We start from the raw sequence: 21,969 nt of genomic DNA on the forward strand, positions 1-21,969 counted from the left end.
CATTATTCAATCTTAAAATAAATGGGTCAAATACATAATGGTATAATTTTTAAAAACATCTTTAGAAGCAATCACACCAATGGCCCTTCCTGGCATGTCTACCACAGTTCATTTGAAAAGCACTCATATGAAGCACCAAGCATAATACAAGGCAGCTTGCATATATATATACTCTGTGTACTAAAGGCAGATGTCAATTTTAATACAGCATGAGCCAAACTAAACTCTCTAATGTTAGCTCTTTTTATAAAGTTATTGTGGGCCAGGCACGGTGGCTCACACCTGTAATCTCAGCACTTTGGGAGGCCAAGGCGGGCAGATCACAAAGTCAAGAGATCAAGACCATCCTGACCAACATGGTGAAACCCTGTTTCTACTAAAAAAAAATACAAAACAGCTGGGCGTGGTGGCACGCACCTGTAGTCCCAGTTACTTGGGAGACTGAGGCAGGAAAATTGCTTGAACCCAGGAGGGGGAGGTTGCAGTGAGCTAAGATTGCGCCACTGCACTCCAGCCTGGTGACAGAGTGAGACTCGTCTCAAAAAATAAATAAATGGGCCGTGCGGTGGCTCAAGCCTGTAATCCCAGCACTTTGGGAGGCCGAGGCGGGTGGATCACGAGGTCAAGAGATCGAGACTATCCTGGTCAACATGGTGAAACCCCATCTCTACTAATACAAAAAATGAGCTGGGCACGGTGGTGCGTGCCTGTAATCCCAGCTACTCAGGAGGCTGAGGCAGGAGAATTGCCTGAACCCAGGAGGTGGAGGTTGCGGTGAGCCAAGATTGCGCCATTGCACTCCAGCCTGGGTAACGAGCGAAACTCCGTCTCAAAAAAATAAATAAATAAATAAATAAAGTTATTGTGAAGATAAGCATGGTAGCTCACGCCTGAAATTCCAACACTTTGGGAGGCTGAGGTGGGCAGATCACTTGAAGTCGGGAGTTCGAGACCAGCCTGGCCAACATGGTAAAACACTGTCCCTATTAAAAAAACACACAAATTATCCAGGCGCAGTGGTACGTGCCTGTAATTCCAGCTACTCAGGAGGCTGAGGCACAATAATAGCTTGAACCCAGTAGGCAGAGGTTGCAGTGAGCCAAGATCATGCCACTGCACTCCAGTTTAGGTAATGGAGTGAGACTGTCTCAAAAAAAAAAAAAAAGTGCGGGCCAGGCGCAGTGGCTCACGCCTGTAATCCCAGCACTTTGGGAGGCTGAGGTGGGTGGATCACGAGGTCAAGAGATCGAGACCATCCTGGTCAACATGGTGAAACCTCGTCTCTACTAAAAATACAAAAAATTAGCTGGGCATGGTGGCGTGTGCCTGTAATCCCAGCATTTTGGGAGGCTGAGGCCGGCAGATCACCTCAGGTGGGAAGTTTGAGACCAGCCTGACCAACAAGGAGAAACCCCGTCTCTACTAAAAATACAAAATTAGCCGGGTGTGTTGGCGCATGCCTGTAATCCCAGCTACTCAGGAGGCTGAGGCAGGAGAATTGCTTGAACCTGGGAGGCAGAAGTTGTGGTAAGCTGAAACTGTGCTATTGGGCACTCCAGTCTGGGCAACAAGAGTGAAACTCCATCTCACAAAAAAAAAGTTATTAAAGTTATTGTGGGCCGGGTGGTCTAGCCTGGGCAACAAGAGCAAAACTCCATCTCAAAAAAAAAAAAAAAGTTATTAAAGTTATTGTGGGCTGGGTGTGGTAGCTCATGCCTGTAATCCCAGCACCTTGGAAGGTCGAGATAGGCAGATCATGATGTCAGGAGATTGAGACCATCCTGGTCATGGTGAAACCCCGAAGAAGAGAAGGGAGGGGAGGGGAGGGGAGGGGAGAGGAAGGGAGAGGAAGGGAGGGGAGGGGAGGGGAGGGGAGAGGAAGGGAGAGGAAGGGAGGGGAGGGGAGGGGAGGGGAGGAAAGAAAGGAAGGAAGGGAGGGAGGGAAAAGGAAAGAAAGGAAAGGAAAGAAAGAAAAAGAAGGAAAGAAAGAAAAAAAATAAAGTTATTGTGAAGCTTAGAGAAAATGCATGAAGTATACATACTGTGCACATATAATAGGTGCTCAATAAATCAAAGTATTTTATTAGACCCATTTTGTTATTGGGGATGTCTACCATCTTTTGCATGTTATTACTTCCTACAAACAATTACATGAAGAGAAACATGACTCATAATATGGTAGTCTTTTTCACATCAATTCAGTAGTTACATTACAGGTTCAACATAAGAGTTCACAGAATAAGATGAATATAGGTATAATCATGCCAAATTATACCTAAATATTTACCAGTTCAGGGGGCTAAAGGCATCTATTTACTTTTTAGGAGCCCTGGCATAGTTGGGAAGTTATTGGTTTTATAATAAACTTTACCTAAAGCATAAAATCCAGCTCTTGCAAGCTGCTCCTTGTTAACTGAGTATATCCACGTCCCAAAAGTAATGATCCGTGCTTCATAATCTGCCATGGATGGATTTCTTGGAAGATTTGTTGAATTTGGGTAATTCCTATCGGAACTTACAGGATCAGATTCACTTCGGACATTAAGATTGCGGCCCAAAACAAAGAAGCAATTAGGAAAGTGTCGCCTGTGTTCTGACCAGGCACGATCACAAGGTTCCCAATTTTTCAGTTTTCCACCACAACAAAAGCACTGCACTTGGTCATCAACACCTGTGTAGTAGAGTCCAGCACTCGCTAACTCTCTTGGGGTTAGGTGGGCATAGTCTGGCCAGTTCTGAAAGGACTTCAATCTAGCTTCTTCACTATACATGGCAGGGTTCCTCGGGTATATGGTGTCTGATATATCTACAACCTGCCCAGTTCTCAAAAGATAGTCTGCATGTGTCTCAGATGGCCTATCTAAAGCAAAATGATTTCTGCTTCCCAGATAGTTTTCAACTTTGTACTGACCATTCTGGATACCAGGATTTGTAGGTTGCGTGGCACTATTTTCAAAATAAAAGCCGTTGATAAATCTGCAATTTGGGGATACTTTCCTGTGTCTTCCAATTGCTGAGTCTCCATATTGCCATCTATCTACGGCTGCATGACAACTAAAGCACCGCACGGTATCTCCTTCACCAGTATAAAGAAACCCTGCTCTTGCCAGTGTTGATGCTGAAACAGGACTACTACTTGGAAAATTAGCAAAAGTTTTTAATCTATTAAACTCTTCTACAAATTCTTCATCCTTATTGATGTCTGCAGGTACACAAGTTTTAGATCCTTCAAAACTGTTAAAAGTCATCTTCTCTTGAAAATAGGACTTGTCCACCTTTTCTAAAAAGAGAACATTATATTAGGAAATCCAAAATGTGAAACATAAGCAATAGACTTTTGTTACTAGGAGCTAACAAATTATCCACTTAGGACATAAAAATAATGACACGACCTCTAAGAAACATTCTAATTCTAAATACTAGAGTTCAACATTACCACGTAATTCAAGTCATAAAGTAAAATCTAGCATTTTTGTTTTCTCTTTTTGAGGAAAGTAATATTTAAGCAGGTAGAATAAAACTAATAATTTTTAAATGCTTATTTTACATAAATATGGAACTGTGATGCAGAATATATTATAATTATTAACCATGTCAAATCATTAATTAGGAAAAACATAAAAGCATAAAATATGCAGATTATTAAAGTCTATGCATAATTGTTATAATGAATCATTGTATATTCAAGGCATCAAAATTCAGTTTTTACAGATTAAAAAATGTTCAGAATGTTAATGAATTAATTTTTAATATTTCTTTGCTTAGCAAAATATGTTATTTACTTATTTATTAAGATCCTCATTGTAGAAACTGAGTAAACTACCTGGATGACTCATGCAAGTATCCATGGTGAGGGTCTCTTCTGATTAGAGAAGATGGAATTGAAGCAAAATATGTTTTAATCATAATACTGGTTCCAATGTGTTCTTTAAGACTATCAAATATTTCTGATTTTCATGCATGAACAAGAGCTCATTTTTTGTTGGAACTGGGTAATTCCAGATACATATATAATACTGCCCTCTACAGGGTGGCTCAGGAAAAATTCTAAGTACCTGGAAACCTTAATTGCTATTACTGTATTTTTTTTTTTTTTTTGCCCATGACACAGCCCTTGGGAGGTCCTGGGAACATGTGCCCTGCAGTTACTTTTACTATTAACTTCCCTTGGTCAAGGAACAATCTGTTCAAATGGAAGATAAGTATTGTTGCAGTCTTATTAGAGCTGCCAATTTACAGCTGTGTAATGTTTAACCCAGATAAAATACTAAAGGGAACCCATTAGGTTATGAGAAGGGTGGCAAGATAATTTATGTTCCAGGCTGGGAGCGGTGGCTCACGCCTGTAATCCCAGCACTTTGGGAGGCTGAGGCAGGTGGATCATGAGGTCAAAAGATCGAGACCATCCTGGTCAACACGGTGAAACCCCGTCTCTACTAAAAATATAAAAAATTAGCTGGGCACGGTGGTGCGTGCCTGTAATCCCAGCTACTCAGGAGGCTGAGGCAGGAGAATTGCCTGAACCCAGGAGGCGGAGGTTGCGGTGAGCCGAGATCGCGCCATTGCACTCCAGCCTGGGTAACAAGAGCGAAACTCCATCTCAAAAAAAAAAAAAAAAAAAAAATTTATGTTCCAAACCTGGACACTTCTCAAAGCGAAAAATTACACTAGTAATAATCACAGTGGGACAAAAGGCATAAATCAGGATTGCCCCAGGCAAACTAGAGCATATGGCAACCCTAGCTATGAGGCAAACCTGGTTCTCCAGAATCTCCTGCATTGCCTGATAACATGCTCAATATAAACTTGTAAAAACGCAAAATGAGAGAATGGACACAATGACTCTGTCTCTATATTGTATGTGCATTAATTGATTTTTTGAGAAGAATTAGCCAGCTCTTTTGCCTTTATGTTGACACAATACGTCTTAGAATTTAATCTCAACACAAAGCAAGCTGGCAGTGGACATCAGTCTTTCCTGGTCATGTGAATTTATCATGGTATTAACTCCTATACCTCAAGAGCTGAGTTATATATGCACACAACTTTTGGAATATGGTCTCCATGACTTTCTTTTTTTTTTTTGAGACAGAGTCTCGCTTTGTTGCCCAGGCTGGAGTGCAGTGGTGAGATCTCGGCTCACTGCAACCTCCGCCTCCCAGGTTCAAGCGATTCTCCTGCCTCAGTCTCCCGAGAAGCTGGGATCACAGGTACCCGCCACCACACCTGGCTAATTTTTTGTATTTTTAGTAGACACAGGGTTTCATCACGTTGGCTGGGCTGTGAGTCAGTAAAATCACTTGAACCCAGGAGGTGGAGGCTGCAGTGAGCCGAGATCGTGCCACTGCACCCCAGCCTGGGTGACAGAGCGATCATCTCAAAAATGGAAAAAAAAAAATTGATAGGGCCTGGTGGAGCATGCCTGTAATCCCAGCTACTCAGGAGGCTGAGGCAGGAGAATCGCTTGGACCCGGGACGCGGAGGTTGCAGTGAGCCAAGATCACACTATTACACTCCAGCCTGGGCAACAAGAGCGAAACTCCGTCTCAAAAAACAAAAAAAAAAATCTGTTACATAACTAAAAGAAGATGGAGACTTGGTTTAAAAAGAAGTCACATAAAGGCAATCCTCCAGATTAAAACCTTGGGATTTTAATTAATTACAAATTCATCATGAGCCAACACTACAAGTCTACTAAAAAACAGCAACTTGAAGCTGCATTAGTGTCCAGATGTGCAACATCCAGATCCAATTCAGCCACCAAGGGATACTATTTCCAGTTCCACATATATTTTGGAAGGGATATTAACAAAGTTTAATGTCCTTAGGGAGCTATCAGGATGATGAAAACGTTATCATATGAGAAATAGTTGGAATGGTAAAGGATATTTATCCCAAAGGTTGTTAAAATTGTGAGGGGAAGGGTAGAGAGGACAGAATTACTACCTTAACATATCTAAAAGGTTATCACGTAGAAAAGAGATTCAAATTTTGTATAGCTTGAGGGCAGAATTAAGATCAATAAATACAATTATAAACAGTAGCTTTTAACCCAAAGATCAGCTTTATAACAATTGATAGTAGCACAAAATGAATTGGGTTGCCTTGTAAATTATGAGTTCCTCTTATCACTGGAAGGAACTTCAGGATGGACTAGGAGACTGGATTAAACATTTCCAAGTCTATAATTATCCTGAAGAATTAATGTTCAGTATAATTCAAAACACATGAGAATTATCTTCTCTGAGGTGTTAAATTTTATTTCAAGTCAATCAAAATAGATATAAGTGGCCAGGCACAGTGGCTCACACCTGTAATCCCAACACTTTGGGAGGCTGAGGTGGGCGGATCACTTGGAGTAAGGAGTTCAAGACCAGCCTGGCCAACATGGTGAAACCCCATTTCTACCAAAAAATACAAAAATTAGCCAGGCGTGGTGGCACACAGGATGCTACTAGGAAGGCTGAGGGAGGAGAATCACCTGAACCTGGGAAGCGGAGGTTGCAGTGATCTGAGATCGCGCCACTGCACTCCAGCCTGAGTGACAGAATGAGACTTCATCTCAAAAAAAAAAGAAAAAGAAAAAGAAAAAGGCATAGGCCAGGCGCGGTGGCTCACGCCTGTATCCCAGCACTTTGGGAGGCCGAGGTGGGCGGATCATGAGGTCAAGAGATCGAGACCATCCTGGCCAACATGGTGAAAGCCCGTCTCTACTAAAAATACAAAAATTAGCTGGGCGTGGTGGCACACCTGTACTCCCAGCTACTCGGGAGGCTGAGGCAGGAGAATTGCTTGAACCCGGGAGGCACAGGTTGCAGTGAGCCCAGATCGCACCACTGCACTCCAGCCTGGCACCTGGCGACAGAGCGAGACTCTCAAAAGGAAAAAAAAAAGGTATAAATTCAAATATATTCTCATTTCACAATGGTAGATGTTTTGTGTAGTTCAAGTAGCTACCCTATTTCAGAAATATTAAGTAAAACTCTATTATTCAACATGAGCAGCAGAATCTTAATTTGAAGCTTTTGAGTGGAGATCTTATCTTCCCAGAGGTTATTTCCACGCTAATAGTTCAGATTTCACTGTTTTGAAAAGTTATATATTTAGAAGCACTCAAGTGAACAATATATATACATTAGCAGAGTGTGAGTTTTTTGAGAAAGGTGGAAAAACAGAATTACCAGAGAGTTTAAGAGTGAGGCAGTGGCAGTGGAGAAAAAAATTTAAAAATAAAAAATAATAAAAATAAATTTAAAAAGAAGAGTGAAAGGTGGGGCCAGGTGTGGTGGTTCATGCCTATAATCCCAGCACTTTGGGAGGCCCAGGTGGGCGGATCACCTGAGGTCAGGAGTTCAAGACCAGTCTGGCCAATGTAGTGAAACCACGTTTTTGTTTTTTTTTTTTTTTTTTTAAAGACGGGGTTTCACCATGTTGGTCAGGCTGGTCTTGAACTCCCGACCTCAGGTGATCCACCCGCCTTGGCCTCCAAAGTGCTTGGATTACAGGTGTGAGCCACTACGCCCGGCCAAACCATGTCTTTTAGAAAAAAAAAAAAGAGAAAGAAAGAGTGAAAGGTGGAAGGATGACTGATGAAAGACAGAAACCTTGGGTTTGAAGGAAGGCACCAAACAAAAAGGGCAAGATAGGGTAAAAAAAATATATAGGATCTAAGTGAAATGGTGGTTGGGAAAATGACACCACAGAAAACAAGTATATATATGGTGCAGAGGAATTGTGAATATAGATGAAAATAGGGTATGAATATTGGACAAGGGTGACAAAAAGGCTTTTGATGTGAAAAGGTGTGGGTGCGATAAAGAATGCTGGGATAATTTAAGGCTCTCTGTGAAAGCATCTTCAGGCTTTGTACTGGGTAAGCAGAAAGGCAGGAAGGCATGGAAAGAGAGCAATGTCAAAAGAAAGCTTTTGGCATAAAGGGGCTGGGCAGTCAGGAATCTTAAGGGGAACAGTGGTTGGGAAAATAGCACTATGGAAGCCAAAAATGGGACAAAAAGGTCAAGCAAGCAATGGTACATGTCTAAATGAAGGGTTTGGAAGATTCTACAATGGTGATATGTGAGGGTTTACAGTATACATGTACATATACACATTTAGTCCAGTCAACTGTATAAAGAAAGCCACCAAGAGGTACCAAGGAGAGGAGGTCGACTGCTAACCCAGTGAGAATGTGGGAATATGGGACTGGGGGATGCAGAGACAAAGGTACACACAAAACCCTGGTGTCTGTATATGACACAAGTTTCTATTTCTCCCTGCTTTTTTTTTCTTTCTGAGACAAAGTTTCACTCTTGGTCACCCGGGCTGGAGTGCAATGGCATGGTATCTGCTCACTGCAACCTCTGCCCTCCCAGGTTCAAGCACTTCTCCTGTCTCAGCCTCCCAAGTAGCTGGGATTACAGGCGCCTGCCATCACGCCCAGCTAATTTTTACATTTTTAGTAGAGACAGGGTTTCAACACATTGGCCAGGCTAGTCTTGAACTACTGACCTCAGGTGATGCGCCTGACTCGGCCTCCCAAAGTGCTGGGAATACAGGAGTAAGCCATCATGCCTAGCCGCTTTTTTTTATTATTAAGGTTTTCAAATATGTAGACTAAAGGTTATTTTAATGGGTAAAAGGATATAAGGTAGAATGCACACCAGACTGCCACTGTGTGAAAATGTATACTTACAGACAAGACTCAGAAAGTAATATTAAATAAATCAGAAAAATGTTAAGGTGACAGGATTATAAGTGATCTTTTTCTCCAGAATATCTTTAATAATATTGTCACTTAAAATCCCTTAAGTTGGTCAGGCGTGGTGGCTCACGCCTGTAATTCTAGCATTTTGGGAGGCCGAGGTTGGCGGATAGCCTGAGCTCAGGAGTTTGAGACCAACCTGGCCAACATGGCAAAACCTCATTTCTACAAAAACATACAAAAATTAGTTGGATATGGTGGCTCACACCTGTAGTCCCAGCTACTTGGGAGGCTGAGGTAGGAGAATTGCTTGAGCCCTGGAGGTGGAGGTTACAGTGAGCTGAGATCGCACCACTGTACTCTAGCCTAGGCAACAGAAGGAGACCCTGTCTCAAAAAAAAAAAAAAAAAAATCTCTCAAGTTGGTGCTGCTTGCCAGGGTCAGGCGCCGGGTCCTGGTAGAGGGTAGGCAGTGAAGAACAAGGAGGTGCACAGCAGTCAAGGCTCACAGGGAGGGAGCAGTGTTCCCACCTATCTCAAAACACCCAAACCCAAGCTGTCCCCACAAGGTACATCTCAGGTTGTGGGTGCCTGGGCGCAGTGCACATGCGCCAACCCACTCCCCACCCTCGCCTACCGGTGCACACTCCTGAGGGGCAGCCCCGTGCTCTGCATGAACCATGGCTGCTGTGGACAGTGGCATTGGTGAGCAGCAGCTGCAGGGTATCCCGGGGGAAGAGCAGGTTTGGTGCTGAATTTAGTTGATTTTCATTAGAAAGAGCCAAACCTGGAAATTTTAGGAAGTTTTATGGATTACTGTAATATATTCATAAGATACCTAATGTTGACATTTTAGTAGGCTACACAGACGTTTGGGGAGATGTACAACCTATAAATGATGATGATGGTTATCACAAAGCTATTTTAACAGCCAACCCACTGCTTAGGATTTTTATACAAAAGAAGGAAGGAGTAGGCATTATTACCTTTGATACAGACATGCTAATAGAGAAGAAAGATGTTTTAACTGATGCACTGTGTTTTGTCAACCACAGAAAAAGACTATATCCAGTCACTGCTATGCCACAAGACTTCAGACCTGTGTCTTCTATCATAGATGTGGATGTTCTCCCAGGAACTAAGCATCTCCTAGGGCTCTATATCCAGCATAGTTTCAGCCTAAGGAAGACCCCCCATGACTTAAGAGAGCATCCCAGGGATCATTTATATCCTGGCTTGTTTCAGGCCTGGCTCACAGCTCAAAACTATGAACTGTTAATGAAGTTTTTAGAAGCTGATAGTACGTAAGTTTCAGGGAAGTGTCAAAATCAAGTAAACAGACATGATGATTGCAAACAGCAGCAATCTCATCCTAACAGTGAGACCAGCAAACCAGGAGAATAATGTTGCTGGCAGCTCCAGCCAATCTGCTGATGATAGCTTTCTTGCCTATCCACAGCAGACTGAACCAAATTTTGAGCCAAAGGATGAAGACAGTGAGGAGGGTGACATTATTATTTAAGATAATGGCGTACCACAGAAGACTGCTAAAGCCATTCCTACTGGAATGGCTGGAATCGTTAACACAAACAGAACAAACTCAGTTTTGAGTCTCGACAGAATGATTTTACTTCTAATTAAGTGAGTTTAGCAGTGGTGCAAACATAGAATGTGAAATACATGCTCCAGATTAAAAATTCTTAGAAGATGCAACAATCATAACATTATGAAACCATCGTTTGAATGTTTTCTGAGTGAGAATGTCACAGGACTTGTAAATTTGGGTAGTTTTAAGAGCTTTTAAACCTCTGGGCCAATGACCTAGAATAGGCATGAGAACAATAATATTACAAGTTTGAAAGGTTATTAAAATAAATAGAAACAGAAAGTAGATTAGTGGTTGCCTAGAGCTGGGGAGGGGGAAATAGGAAGTGACTACAAATGGTTACTGGGTTTGTTTCTGGAGTAATGAAAATGTTCTAAAATTAGACTGTGGTGATAGTTGCACAACTCTGCATACACTAAAAGCCACTAAACTATATACTTTTTTTTTTTTTTTGAGACGGGGTTTTACTATGTTGGTCAGGCTGGTCTCGAACTCCCGACCTCAGGTGATCCACCCTTCTCAGCCTCCCAAAGTGCTGGGATTATAAGCATGAGCCACCATGCCCAGCTAAACTATAGACTTTAAAGGGATCTTATGGTATATATATTAATAAAGCTGTCAAAATGTTATTAAAATAGTACTTTGATTACTGTTCACATAAACTTTGGTGGATCAGAGGTGATTTTAAGTCTAAAACCAAGGGGCTTTTGCTAATGAAATTATGTGCTTCTGGCCGGGCGCGGTGGCTCACGCCTGTAATCCAAGCACTTTGGAGGCCAAGGCGGGCAGATCACCTGAAGTCGGGAGTTCAAGACCAGCCTGACCGACATGGTGAAACCCCGTCTTTAAAAAAAAAAAAAAAGAAATTATGTGTTTTCGATATGGAAAATGGGATGTTAGTATATTTTCAGAACTATGTGAGAGGAATAAGTCATTTCTGTTTGAAGTGGTTATATATTTAACCTGTTTCACAGAGCCCAGTGAATTTTTCCTTTAAATACATTCTTTACATTCTAATAAGAAAAAGTTTGATTCTGAGAACACACGGACACAGGGAGGGGAGCATCACACACTGGGGTCTGTGGGGGGGAACTAGGGGAGGGACAGCGGGGGATAGGGAGTTGGGGAGGGATAACATGGGGAGCAATGTCAGATATAGGTGATGGGTAGGAAGGCAGCAAACCACATTGCCGTGTATGTACCTATGCAACAATCTTGCATGTTCTTCACATGTACCCCAAAACCTAAAACGCAATAAAATATATATTAAAAAAAGAAAAAGTTTGATTCTATCTCTTTTGGCACTGTGAGGACCTCAGTTCTTATGTTTCCATAATTATTATTTCTTTTTTTTTTATTTTTTTATTTTATTTTTTTTTTTTGAGACGGAGTTTCGCTCTTGTTACCCAGGCTGGAGTGCAATGGCGCGATCTCGGCTCACCGCAACCTCCGCCTCCTGGGTTCAGGCAATTCTCCTGCCTCAGCCTCCTGAGTAGCTGCGATTACAGGCATGCGCCACCATGCCCAGCTAATTTTTTGTATTAGTAGAGACGGGGTTTCATCATGTTGACCAGGATGGTCTCGATCTCTTGACCTCGTGATCCACCCGCCTTGGCCTCCCAAAGTGCTGGGATTACAGGCTTGAGCCACCGCGCCCGGCCTTATTATTTCTTTTTTTTGAGACAGAGTCTTGCTCTGTCACCCAGGCTGGAGTGCAGTGGCGCGATCTTGGCTCACTGCAACCTCCGTCTCCTGGGTTCAAGCGATTCTCCTGCCTCAGCCTCCCGAGTACCTGGGAATACAGGTGTGCACCACCACACCTGGCTAATTTTTTTATTTTTAGTAGAGATGGGGTTTCACCATATTGGTCAGGCTGGTCTTGAACTCCTGACCTCGTGATCTGCCTGCCTCCCAAAGTGCTGGGATTACAAGGCATAAGCCACCGTACCTGGCCTCTTTTATTTCTAATGTTCTTGTTCTGTTGCTAATTGTTAACAAATCACTTTCTGGAATGCTTTTTCTAACTTTTAAGAAATTAAAAACCAATTACTATTTTTAGGAATTGCTTTCCATGTTATGACGCACCTGAAGCTATGTTCCTGAATTACAAAATTCTGTCACAGTTGTTCACATTGGTGTTTGTCCATCCTATAGCTTATATATTTAAAAACTAATTCCAAACAGGTATAATTTTTTTTCACTTGTTTTTCTTAATAGAGACAGGGTTTCACCATGTTGGCCAGGAGGGTCTCGATCTCTTGACCTCGTGATCCGCCCGCCTCGGCCTCCCAAAGTGCTGGGATTACAGACATGAGCCACTGCCCCTGGCCTTCTCTTGCTTTCTTAACCTCTCCCTCTCCTATTTCAAACAGGTATAATTTATGTTGTGAAAAGCAGTTAATGGCCAGGCGTGGTAGCTCAAGCCTGTAATCCCAGCACTTTGGGAGGCTGAGGTAGCTGGATCACTTGAGATCAGGAGTTTGAAACCAGTCTGGCCAACATGGTGAAAACCCATCTCTACTAAAAATACAAAAATTAGTCAGGCATGGTGGTGCATGCCTGTAATCCCAGCTACTTGGGAGGCTGAGGCATGAGAATTACTTGAACCTGGGAGGCAGGGGTTGCAGTGAGCTGAGACTGTACCTCTGCACTCCAGCCTGGCTGACGGATTGAGACTGTCTCAAAAAAAAACAAGTCGATGTCACTGACTTTGGTAATATGAGACTCTCTCTTTTAACGTTCTTGTATTTACTCCTAATTTCACTAGAAAGCATTCCTTTTGTTTTGTGTATCTACATGTACACTGGAATGTTTTTGTCCTCTTTTAATGTATTCAAGTAGTGTGAATGTTTTCAATACAAAATGTACCAAGATTAAAAGATTTTTACACATGGAACAAACCTGTGTACTTTTTTATAAAACGATTTTGAATTTCCTTTAATGGGATTATTCTAGGACCACTGCCTAACACTGATAGAAATATGTGGTATTTGCCATTGATGGATAGAGTTTACCCATAATATTTTCCTTCTAATTTAAAAAGATATATTTTTTTAAAGACAAGGCCTTGCTCTGTTGCCCGAGTTGGAGTGCAGTGGTGTGATCATAGCTCACTGTAACCTCGACCTCCTGGGCTGAAGCAATCCTCCCACTTCAGTCTCCTGAGTAGCTGGGACTATAGCCACATGCCACTATGCCCTGCTAATTTAAAAATGTTTTCGTAGAGATGTGGTCTCTCTATGTTGTCCAAGCTGGTCTGGAATTCCTGGACTCAAGCGATATTCCTGACTTGGCCTCCCGAAATATTGTGATTACAGGCGTGAACCACTATGTTTGACCAGTATTTCACTATTATGAACAATGTTGGAGTGAATGACCTTCTACCTAAACCAACTTATGTAATATTTGCTTTTCTCACCAGTAACAGATGGCATCAAACCGGACAGTATCCTATCACTACCTCTATTTAATCTACCTTGTTTTTGACTAGTAATAGTCTTAAGAAGAAGCATTTTTCCTGAGGAAGTCTCTTTATTGCAGAAAAAAAAAAAAAAGCATTTGACTAACGTAGTTGGGAAATAAAAAGCAGCATGAGGTATGTAGTGGCTCATGTCTGTAATCCAAGCACTTTGGGAGACCAAGTCTGGAAGAATCACTTGAGCCCAGGAGTTCAAGACCAAAGGAATTCCAGGTTACAGTGAGCTGTGACGGCATCACTGTACTTCAGCCTGCACGACAAATCAAAACATTGTCTTAAAAAAAAAAAAAGCAGCTGGGTGCAGTGGCTCACACCTGTAATCCCAGCACCCTGGGAGACCAAGGCGGGCAGATCACCTGAGGTCAGGAGTTTGAGACCAGCCTCATCAACATGGCGAAACCCCATCTCTACTAAATATACAAAAATTAGCCCAGCATGGAGGCAGGTGCCTATAATCCCAGCTACTCAGGGGAGGCTGAGGCTGGAGAATTATTTCAACCCGGGAAGCAGAAGTTACAGTGAGCCAAGATTGCACCATTGAACTCCAGCCTGGGGGTTAAAGGGAGACTCTGTTTCCAAAAAAAAAAGATTTTTAGCACTGAAATGTCCTAAAAATAAAAAATCAAAAAAAAAAAAAAAAAAAAAAAGCTGGGCACGGTGGCTCATACCTGTAATCCCAGCACTTTGGGAGTCCAAGGCGGGCGGATCATGAAGTCAAGAGATGGATACCATCCTGGCCAACATGGTGAAACCCTGTCTCTACAAAAAAAATAAAAAATTAGCTGGGCATGGTGATGCACGCCTGTAGTCCCAGCTACTTGGAAGGCTGAGGCAGGAGAATCGCTTGAACCCAGGAGGTGGAGGTTGCAGTGAGCCAAGATCTCACCACTGCACTCCAGCCTGGCAAAAGAGCAAGACTCAAAATATGGGAGGCCGAGGCAGGTGGATCACTTTAGGTCAGAAGTTCGAGACCAACCTGGCCAACCTGGTGAAACCCCATCTCTACAAAAATTAGCTGGGCATGGTGGCAGGCACCTGTAATTCCAGCTACGCAAAAGGCTAAGTCAGGAAAATCACTTGAACCGGGGAGGTGGAGGCTGCAGTGAGCCGAGATTGTGCCACTGCACTCCAGCCTGGGCGACAAAGCGAGACACTGTCCCAAAAAAGAAAAAAAAAGTACTATGAATACACTTATAAATCTATAAGAAGGCTGGGTACAGTGACTCATGCTTGTAATCCCACTTTGGGAGGCTGAGACGGGCAGATTGCTTAAGTTCGGGAGTTCGAGACCAGCCTGGCCAACATGGTGAAACACCATCTCCAGTAAAAATACAAAAAGTAGTCAGGTGTGTTGCCATGCGCCTGTAACCCCAGCTACTCGGGAAGCTGAGGCAGGAGAATCTGCTTGAACCAAGGAGGCAAAGGTTGCAAGTGAGCCGAGATCACATCACTGCACTCCAGCCTGGGTGCCAGAGTGAGACTCCATCTCAAAAAAAAAAAAAAAAAAAAATGTAAGAAAAAGATTAATACATTGATACAAAACAGGCAAATTTACAAGTAGGAAATATTAATGGTCAACAAACATATACAACAATGTTAAATTAAACAACGTTAAACACATGCAACAATAACGAAAGAAATAAACACTTCAAAAGATAACATTTGAGGCCGGACGCTGTGGCTCACGCCTGTAATCCTAGCACTTTGGGAGGCCGAGGTGGGTGGATCACCTGAGGTCGGGAGTTCAAGACCAGCCTGGCCATCATGGAGAAACCCCATCTTTAAAAAAAAAAAAAAAAAAGATAACATTTTTATCCTATTTGGCAAAGGTCACCATTACTACCAACAACAAAAATGCAGCAGCCAGAGAGTATGGGACGAGAGATATCTCCCTGTTAGAATTAAAAAGTGGTACGTCCTTTCTGGAAGGTAATCTGGCAATATATGTTCTATTTCTTATTTTTTATTTTATTTTTATTTTTATTTTTTATTTTTTGAGACGGAGTTTCGCTCTTGTTACCCAGGCTGGAGTACAATGGCGCGATCTCGGCTCACCGCAACCTCCGCCTCCTGGGTTCAGGCAATTCTCCTGCCTCAGCCTCCTGAGTAGCTGGGATTACAGGCATGCGCCACCATCCCGAGCTAATTTTTTGTATTTTGAGTAGAGACGGGGTTTCACCATGTTGACCAGGATGGTCTCGATCTCTTGACCTCGTGATCCACCTGCCTCGGCCTCCCAAAGTTCTGGGATTACAGGCGTGAGCCACCACGCCCAGCAATATATGTTCTAAAATTATTAAATATATGATTATCTCTTGAACCACCCATTCTAGCTCTAAACACATTCTTAAAAAAAAAAAATCCCTGATCAGCCAGGCACAGTGGCTCATGCCCGTAATTGCACGCAGCACTTTGGGGGCTGAGGTGGGGGTCAGTAATTCGAGAACAGCCTGGCCAAAATGGCGAAATCCCATCTCTACTTACACACACACACGCACACACACACACACACACACACACACACACAGAGAATTAGCCAGGTGTGGTAGTACACACCTGTAGTCCCAACTACTCAGGAGGCTGAGGCATGAGCATCGTTTGAACCTGGGAGGTGGAGGTTGCAGTGAGCTGAGATAGTGTCGCTGCACTCAAGTCTGGGTGACAGAGTGAGACTCCATCTCAAAAAAAGAAAAAAAAAGAAAATCCCCCATCATTTCATTATTAATGTACATGTAAGGATGTTCAATAAAGTGCTATTTACTAAAACAAAAAAACTCAGTATTACAAAAATAGGACAATATTATGGTAATATAGGCCATCAGGCAACCATTAAAAATTCATGTTCAGGATGTATTTAAAAATATATATACTCGATCAAGACAGTCGAAGGTGAGCAGTAAATTATATTTAAGAAAATAAAAAAAAGGAAATATATATATGTGTGTATATATATACGTATATATATATACACGTATATATATGTGTATATATATATATAAAATAGAGGGGCCATGTTAACCTTCTCTGTATCATTCCAATTTTAGTATATGTACTGCTGAAGCAAGCACCATGATGTTGTATTAAGTGGAAAAAGACGGTTACAAAATAATGTTGTACTGTATGACCCAAATTATAAAAAACACAGATCACCTGAGATGAGGAGTTCCAGACCAGCCTGACTAACATGGTGAAACCTTGTCTCTACTAAAAATACAAAAATTAGCTGGGTGTAATGGCAGGTACCTTAATTCCAGCTACTTCAGAGGCTGAAGCAGGAGAATCGCCTGAATCCGAGAGGTGGAGGTTGCAGTGAGCCGAGATCTCGTCACTGCACTTCAGCCTGGTCTATAGAACGAGACCCTGTCTCAAAAAGGAAGGAAGGGAGGAAGGGAGGAAGGGAGGGAGGGAGGGAGGGAGGGAGGAAGGGAGGAAGGGAGGGAGGAAGGGAGGAAGGGAGGGAGGGAGGGAGGGAGGGAGAAAGGGAGGAAGGCAGGAAGGCAGGAAAGCAGGAAGGCAGGAAGGCAGGCAGGCAAAATTACACATCAAAATTCTACTGTGGTTATCTCTGGAGAGTGAGATATTTTTTTCTTTGTGCTTTTCTTAACTTTCTAAATTCTATACAGCAAATATATTAGATTCTAATGAAAAGAAACAAGCAGATGGGCATGGTGGCTCACGCCTGTAATCCCAGCACTTTGGGAGGCTGAGGCGGGTGGATCACCTGAGGTCTGGAGTTCAAGACCAGCCTGACCAACATGGAGAAACCCCATCTCTACTAAAAATACAAAATTAGCTGGGTGTGGTGGTGCATGCCTGTAATCCCAGCTACTCAGGAGGTTGAGGCAGGAGAATCACTTGAACCTGGGAGGCGGAGGTTGCACTGAGCTGAGATTGAGCCACTGCACTCCAGCCTGGGCAACAAGAGTGAAACTCTGTTTCAAGAAAAAAAAAAAAAAAAAAAAAAAAAGGAAGAAAAAGGGAAAAAGAAACAAGCAGTTGGACTCTGATTAGTTAGGCACCCTTGTACAATCCTGCCCACCAGACTACGGGTGTTATCTGGCTATTTGCCATATGACAATGCTTCCTCCATCTGTGAATATGTTGGCCAAGTAAACTATCAATAGCAGAGCCTGGTAATTCAAAGTTTTGGCTTTTCATTCACAGAAAATAATTTGTGTGACTTAGAAAGGGAAGGATATGTTCTTTGGTTCTTATCTTTTTACCTTTTCTGCGAATGCCAGCCTGTTACTTAGGTAACTGCCTCTGAGCAACCCACGAAGAAATTATAAATCAATGTCAACACTGTTGCTCATCAGTTTTTGTTTGTTTATTTTTCAGACAAACTCTCACTGTGTTGGCTAGGCTGGAGTGCAGTAGCACAATCTCAACTCACTGCAACTTCTGCCTCCTGGGTTCAAGTGATTCTCCTGCCTCAGCCTCCCGAGTAGCTGGGATTACAGGCATGCGTCACCATGCCCAGATAATTTTGTATTTTGAGTAGACACAGGGTTTCTCCATGTTGGTCAGGTTGGTCTTGAACTCCCAACCTCAGGTGATCTACCCACCTTGGCCGCCTCCCAAAGTGCTGGAATTACAAGCATTGAGCCACCACACCCGGCCTTTTTTTTTTTTTTTTTTTTTTTTTTTTTTGTAGAGACTGGGTCTTCCTATGTTTCCCAGACTGATTAGTTTCTTTACCTGTAAAGTAAAAGAATGATTTCTATTACCCTGTCCAGCAAGACATAGTTACTGTGAATAATTTTTGTTCGTGAATGTCTACAAAATATAATGATTATACTTTTTAGTATACTTGATTCTGAGCCTATTCTTTTTTAAAAAATTATTTTAGGGAAGTTTTTGCTCAAAGTTCATAGAGACTTACTTCTTTCTTCTCACCTGGCCCCAAAGTCATTGCTAATTTTTACAAGGCAGTGAATGAACAGTTCATAACTCCAAAAATAGATATCACTCAGAAAAATTTTTCCACAAAAAGGCCTTTTTTTCCTTCCTTTTTTTGGCACAATAGTGTCTCACTTAGCAAGTCCTTTTATTTTATTATTATTATTTTTTAAGACGGGGTTTCACCATGATGGCCAAGCTGGTTTTGAACTCCTGACCTCAGGTGATCCACCCACCTCGGCCTCCCAAAGTACTAAGATTACAGGCGTGAGATACCACGCCTGGCGAAGTCCTTTTATTTTCAATTCAAGTTAACAATAAGTTGGCCAGGTGCAGTGGCTCATGCCTATAATCCCAGTACTTTGGGAGGCTGAGGCGGACAGATCACCTGAAGTCAGGGGTTCGAGATCAGCCTGGACAACCTGGCGAAACCTCGTCTCTACTAAAAATACAAAAATTAGCTGGGCATGGTGGCGTGCACCTGTAATCCCAGCTACTTGGGAGGCTGAGGCAGGAGAATCATTGGAACCAGGGAGGTGGAGGTGCAGTGACCCAGGATCACACAATTGTACTCCAGCCTGGGTAAGAAGAGTGAAATTCCCCCCCCCCTCATATATATATATAGATATATACACACACACACACACAAAATTAGCTGGGTGTGGTGACACATGCCTGTAATGCCAGTTACTTGGGAGGCTGAGGCAGGAGAATCACTTGAACTTGGGAGCTGAAGGTTGCAGTGAGCCCAGATCGCACAACTGCACTCCATCAGCCTGGGCGAAAGAATTAAACTCCATCTCTCTCACACATATATGCACACACAAAAAGAGATGGGGTCTCGCTATGTTGCTCAAACTGGTCTTTTTATATATATATATATATATATATATATATTTTTTTTTTTTAAAGGTGGGGTTTCACCATGTTGGTCAGGCTAGTCTTGAACTCCCAACCTCAGGTGATCCAGCCACCTTGGCCTCCAAAGTGCTTGGATTACAGGCATGAGCCACCATGCCCGGCCTTCAAACTGGTCTTAAACTCCTGGCCTCAAGTGATCTTCCGACCTCAGAATGAAGTATTCTATTCCATGAACATGCTGGGATCCCAAGCAAGTACTCAAACAACTTCTTCTTCTTCTTTTTTTTTTTTTTTTAAGATGGGGTTTCACCATGATGGCCAGGCTGGTCTTGACCTCCTGACCTCAGGTGATCCACCCACCTTGGCCTCCCAAAGTGCTAGGATTACAGGCATGAGCCACCGCGCCCAGGCCAACTTCTTCTTCTTCTTTTTTAGACAGGGTCTTGCTCTATCGCCCAGACTGGAGTGCAGTGCCACGATCTCGGCTCACTGAAGCCCCGCTGCTTTGCAGTTTCAAGCAATCCTCCCACCTCTGCCTCCTGAGGAGCTGGACTACAGGAAGGTGCCAGCATACTCAGCTAATTTTTAAATTTTTGTAGAGACAAGGTCTCACTATGTTGCCCAGGCCAATCAAACAAGTTATTGATAAGAGCCCATATCTTTTCTTTTTCTTCAGTAAAAATATTTAGCTCTATCTGAAAGCTACAGTGCTATCTATATTCAAACATGTAGTAGGTTTCTCTTCTGTCTAGGTTTTAATTTTTTTTAATGACACAAAGTAAACACACAGTAAGTAACTACAAATCAAATTTAAATGATACCATATATTTCATGAGTGTCCACATGTAACCAAATGCTATCTATAAACTAATTTTCATTTTCCTTCATCTCATCATTTTAGCAACAAGTAAGGATTTTCTCTATTAAACTTGCTGAATAGAAACTAAAAATTTTCAATCTTGGCCAGATGCAGCAGCTCAGGCCTGTAATCCCAGCACTTTGGGAGGCTGAAATGGGCAGATAATCTGAGGTCAGGAGTTCGAGATCAGCCTCACCAACATGGTGAAACCCTGTCTCTACTAAAAATACAAAAAAATTAGCCGGGCATGGTGGCACACGCCTGTAGTCCCAGCTACTTGGGAGGCTGAGGCAGGAGAATCACTCGAACCTGGGAGGCAGAGGTTGCAGTGAGCCAAGATCGCGCCACTGCACTCCAGCCTGGGCAAGAATGAGACTGTCTCAAAAAAAAAACAACAATTCAATCCTATTCGTTTTAATGTAAGGTCAAAATTTAAGCATGAGTGTGTGATTCTATAGCCTATCTTCTCTCTTTCACGATGTTACCTTTGATAATAACTAACATATATAATGTACTTTACAATTTAGAATGTTTTCATATATGGTATCTAATTTAACCTACATAACATATCATATGCCTCATCAGAAATATGAGGAAACAGTGGTGGGGGAGGGAAAAAAAAAGACAAAAAAAGAGGAAACAGTGGTTCTGTTACTCATCAAAGGGCATGCAGCCAGTAAGTGACACTCAAAAATCAAACCCAGTGATTATAACCAATATAGCTCTAAGGAAATTACTATAAGAATTACTGGCAGAAGGGATAGTCCAATGAGGTAGCAGAAAATGTTAGGCTTCCTTCCCTTTTGAGGCCTAAAAAATTACGTCTGGGCGTCGTGGCTCACGCCTGTAATCCAAGCACTATGGAGGCCAAGGCAGGCGGATCACCTGAGGTCGGGAGTTCAAGACCAGCCTAACCAACATGGTGAAACCCCGTCTTAGGAAAAAAAAAATACTAAAAAAAAAAAAAAAAAAATTAGATGGAACCACAGAAAGGTAAGTTACATGGTAATATATGCTGAGATGTCTGTGTGTTTTTTTTTTTTTTCTTTATTTTTGAGACAAGAGTCTCTGTCGCCCAGGCTGGAGTGCAATGGTGCAATCTCGGCTCACTGTACCCTCCGCCTCCCGGGCTCAAGTGATTCTCCTGACTTAGCCTCCCAAGTAGCTGGGATTGCAGAGGCGTGATCTGGCATTTTTTTTTTTTTTTTTAAGTAGAGATGGCGTTTCGCCCTGTTGGTCGAGCTAGTCTTGAACTCCTGACCTAAAGTGATCTGCCTGCCTCAGCCTTCTAAAGCGTTGGGATTTCAGGCGTGAGCCACTGTGCCCAGCCAGATGTCTGTGTTTAAGGTAAATAAAATGATTACAGAAATAAGAATAAAATTTCAAACCACAATATAAGTATTTATAAGTACCAGGGAATGCATAGTGGCATCAGCCTTGCTCAGTTTAAGAAATCAGCTTTAATCCACTTAGTTCAACCTCTGACCATCTGAGATCAAGTTATTCTCCATCTGTACAAGTAAACCTGACTTTTCACTATGACCCATAACCTTGAAAATACATACA

General features: G+C 42.4%; 1 protein-coding gene and 1 pseudogene across 2 annotated transcripts in view; both read right to left on the bottom strand.

The window, feature by feature from the left end:
• The window catches only part of XIAP (X-linked inhibitor of apoptosis), a 52,935-nt gene that overhangs the window by 23,646 nt on the left and 7,320 nt on the right, over window positions 1-21,969 (bottom strand). For both annotated transcript variants that reach the window (XM_012475416.2, XM_012475407.2), the window contains one exon: window positions 2,372-3,280. In XM_012475416.2, coding sequence (XP_012330839.1) covers window positions 2,372-3,248 — 877 coding nt within the window. In that variant the 5' untranslated portion in view covers window positions 3,249-3,280. The remainder of the gene's footprint in view (window positions 1-2,371; window positions 3,281-21,969) is intronic.
• LOC135269303 (U6 spliceosomal RNA) lies at window positions 16,758-16,852 on the bottom strand (annotated as a pseudogene).

Source organism: Aotus nancymaae, unplaced genomic scaffold (assembly GCF_030222135.1).
Source record: "Aotus nancymaae isolate 86718 unplaced genomic scaffold, 86718_ANA_hifiasm-v0.15.2.pri h1tg000004l, whole genome shotgun sequence".
Taxonomy (NCBI): Eukaryota; Metazoa; Chordata; class Mammalia; order Primates; family Aotidae; genus Aotus; species Aotus nancymaae.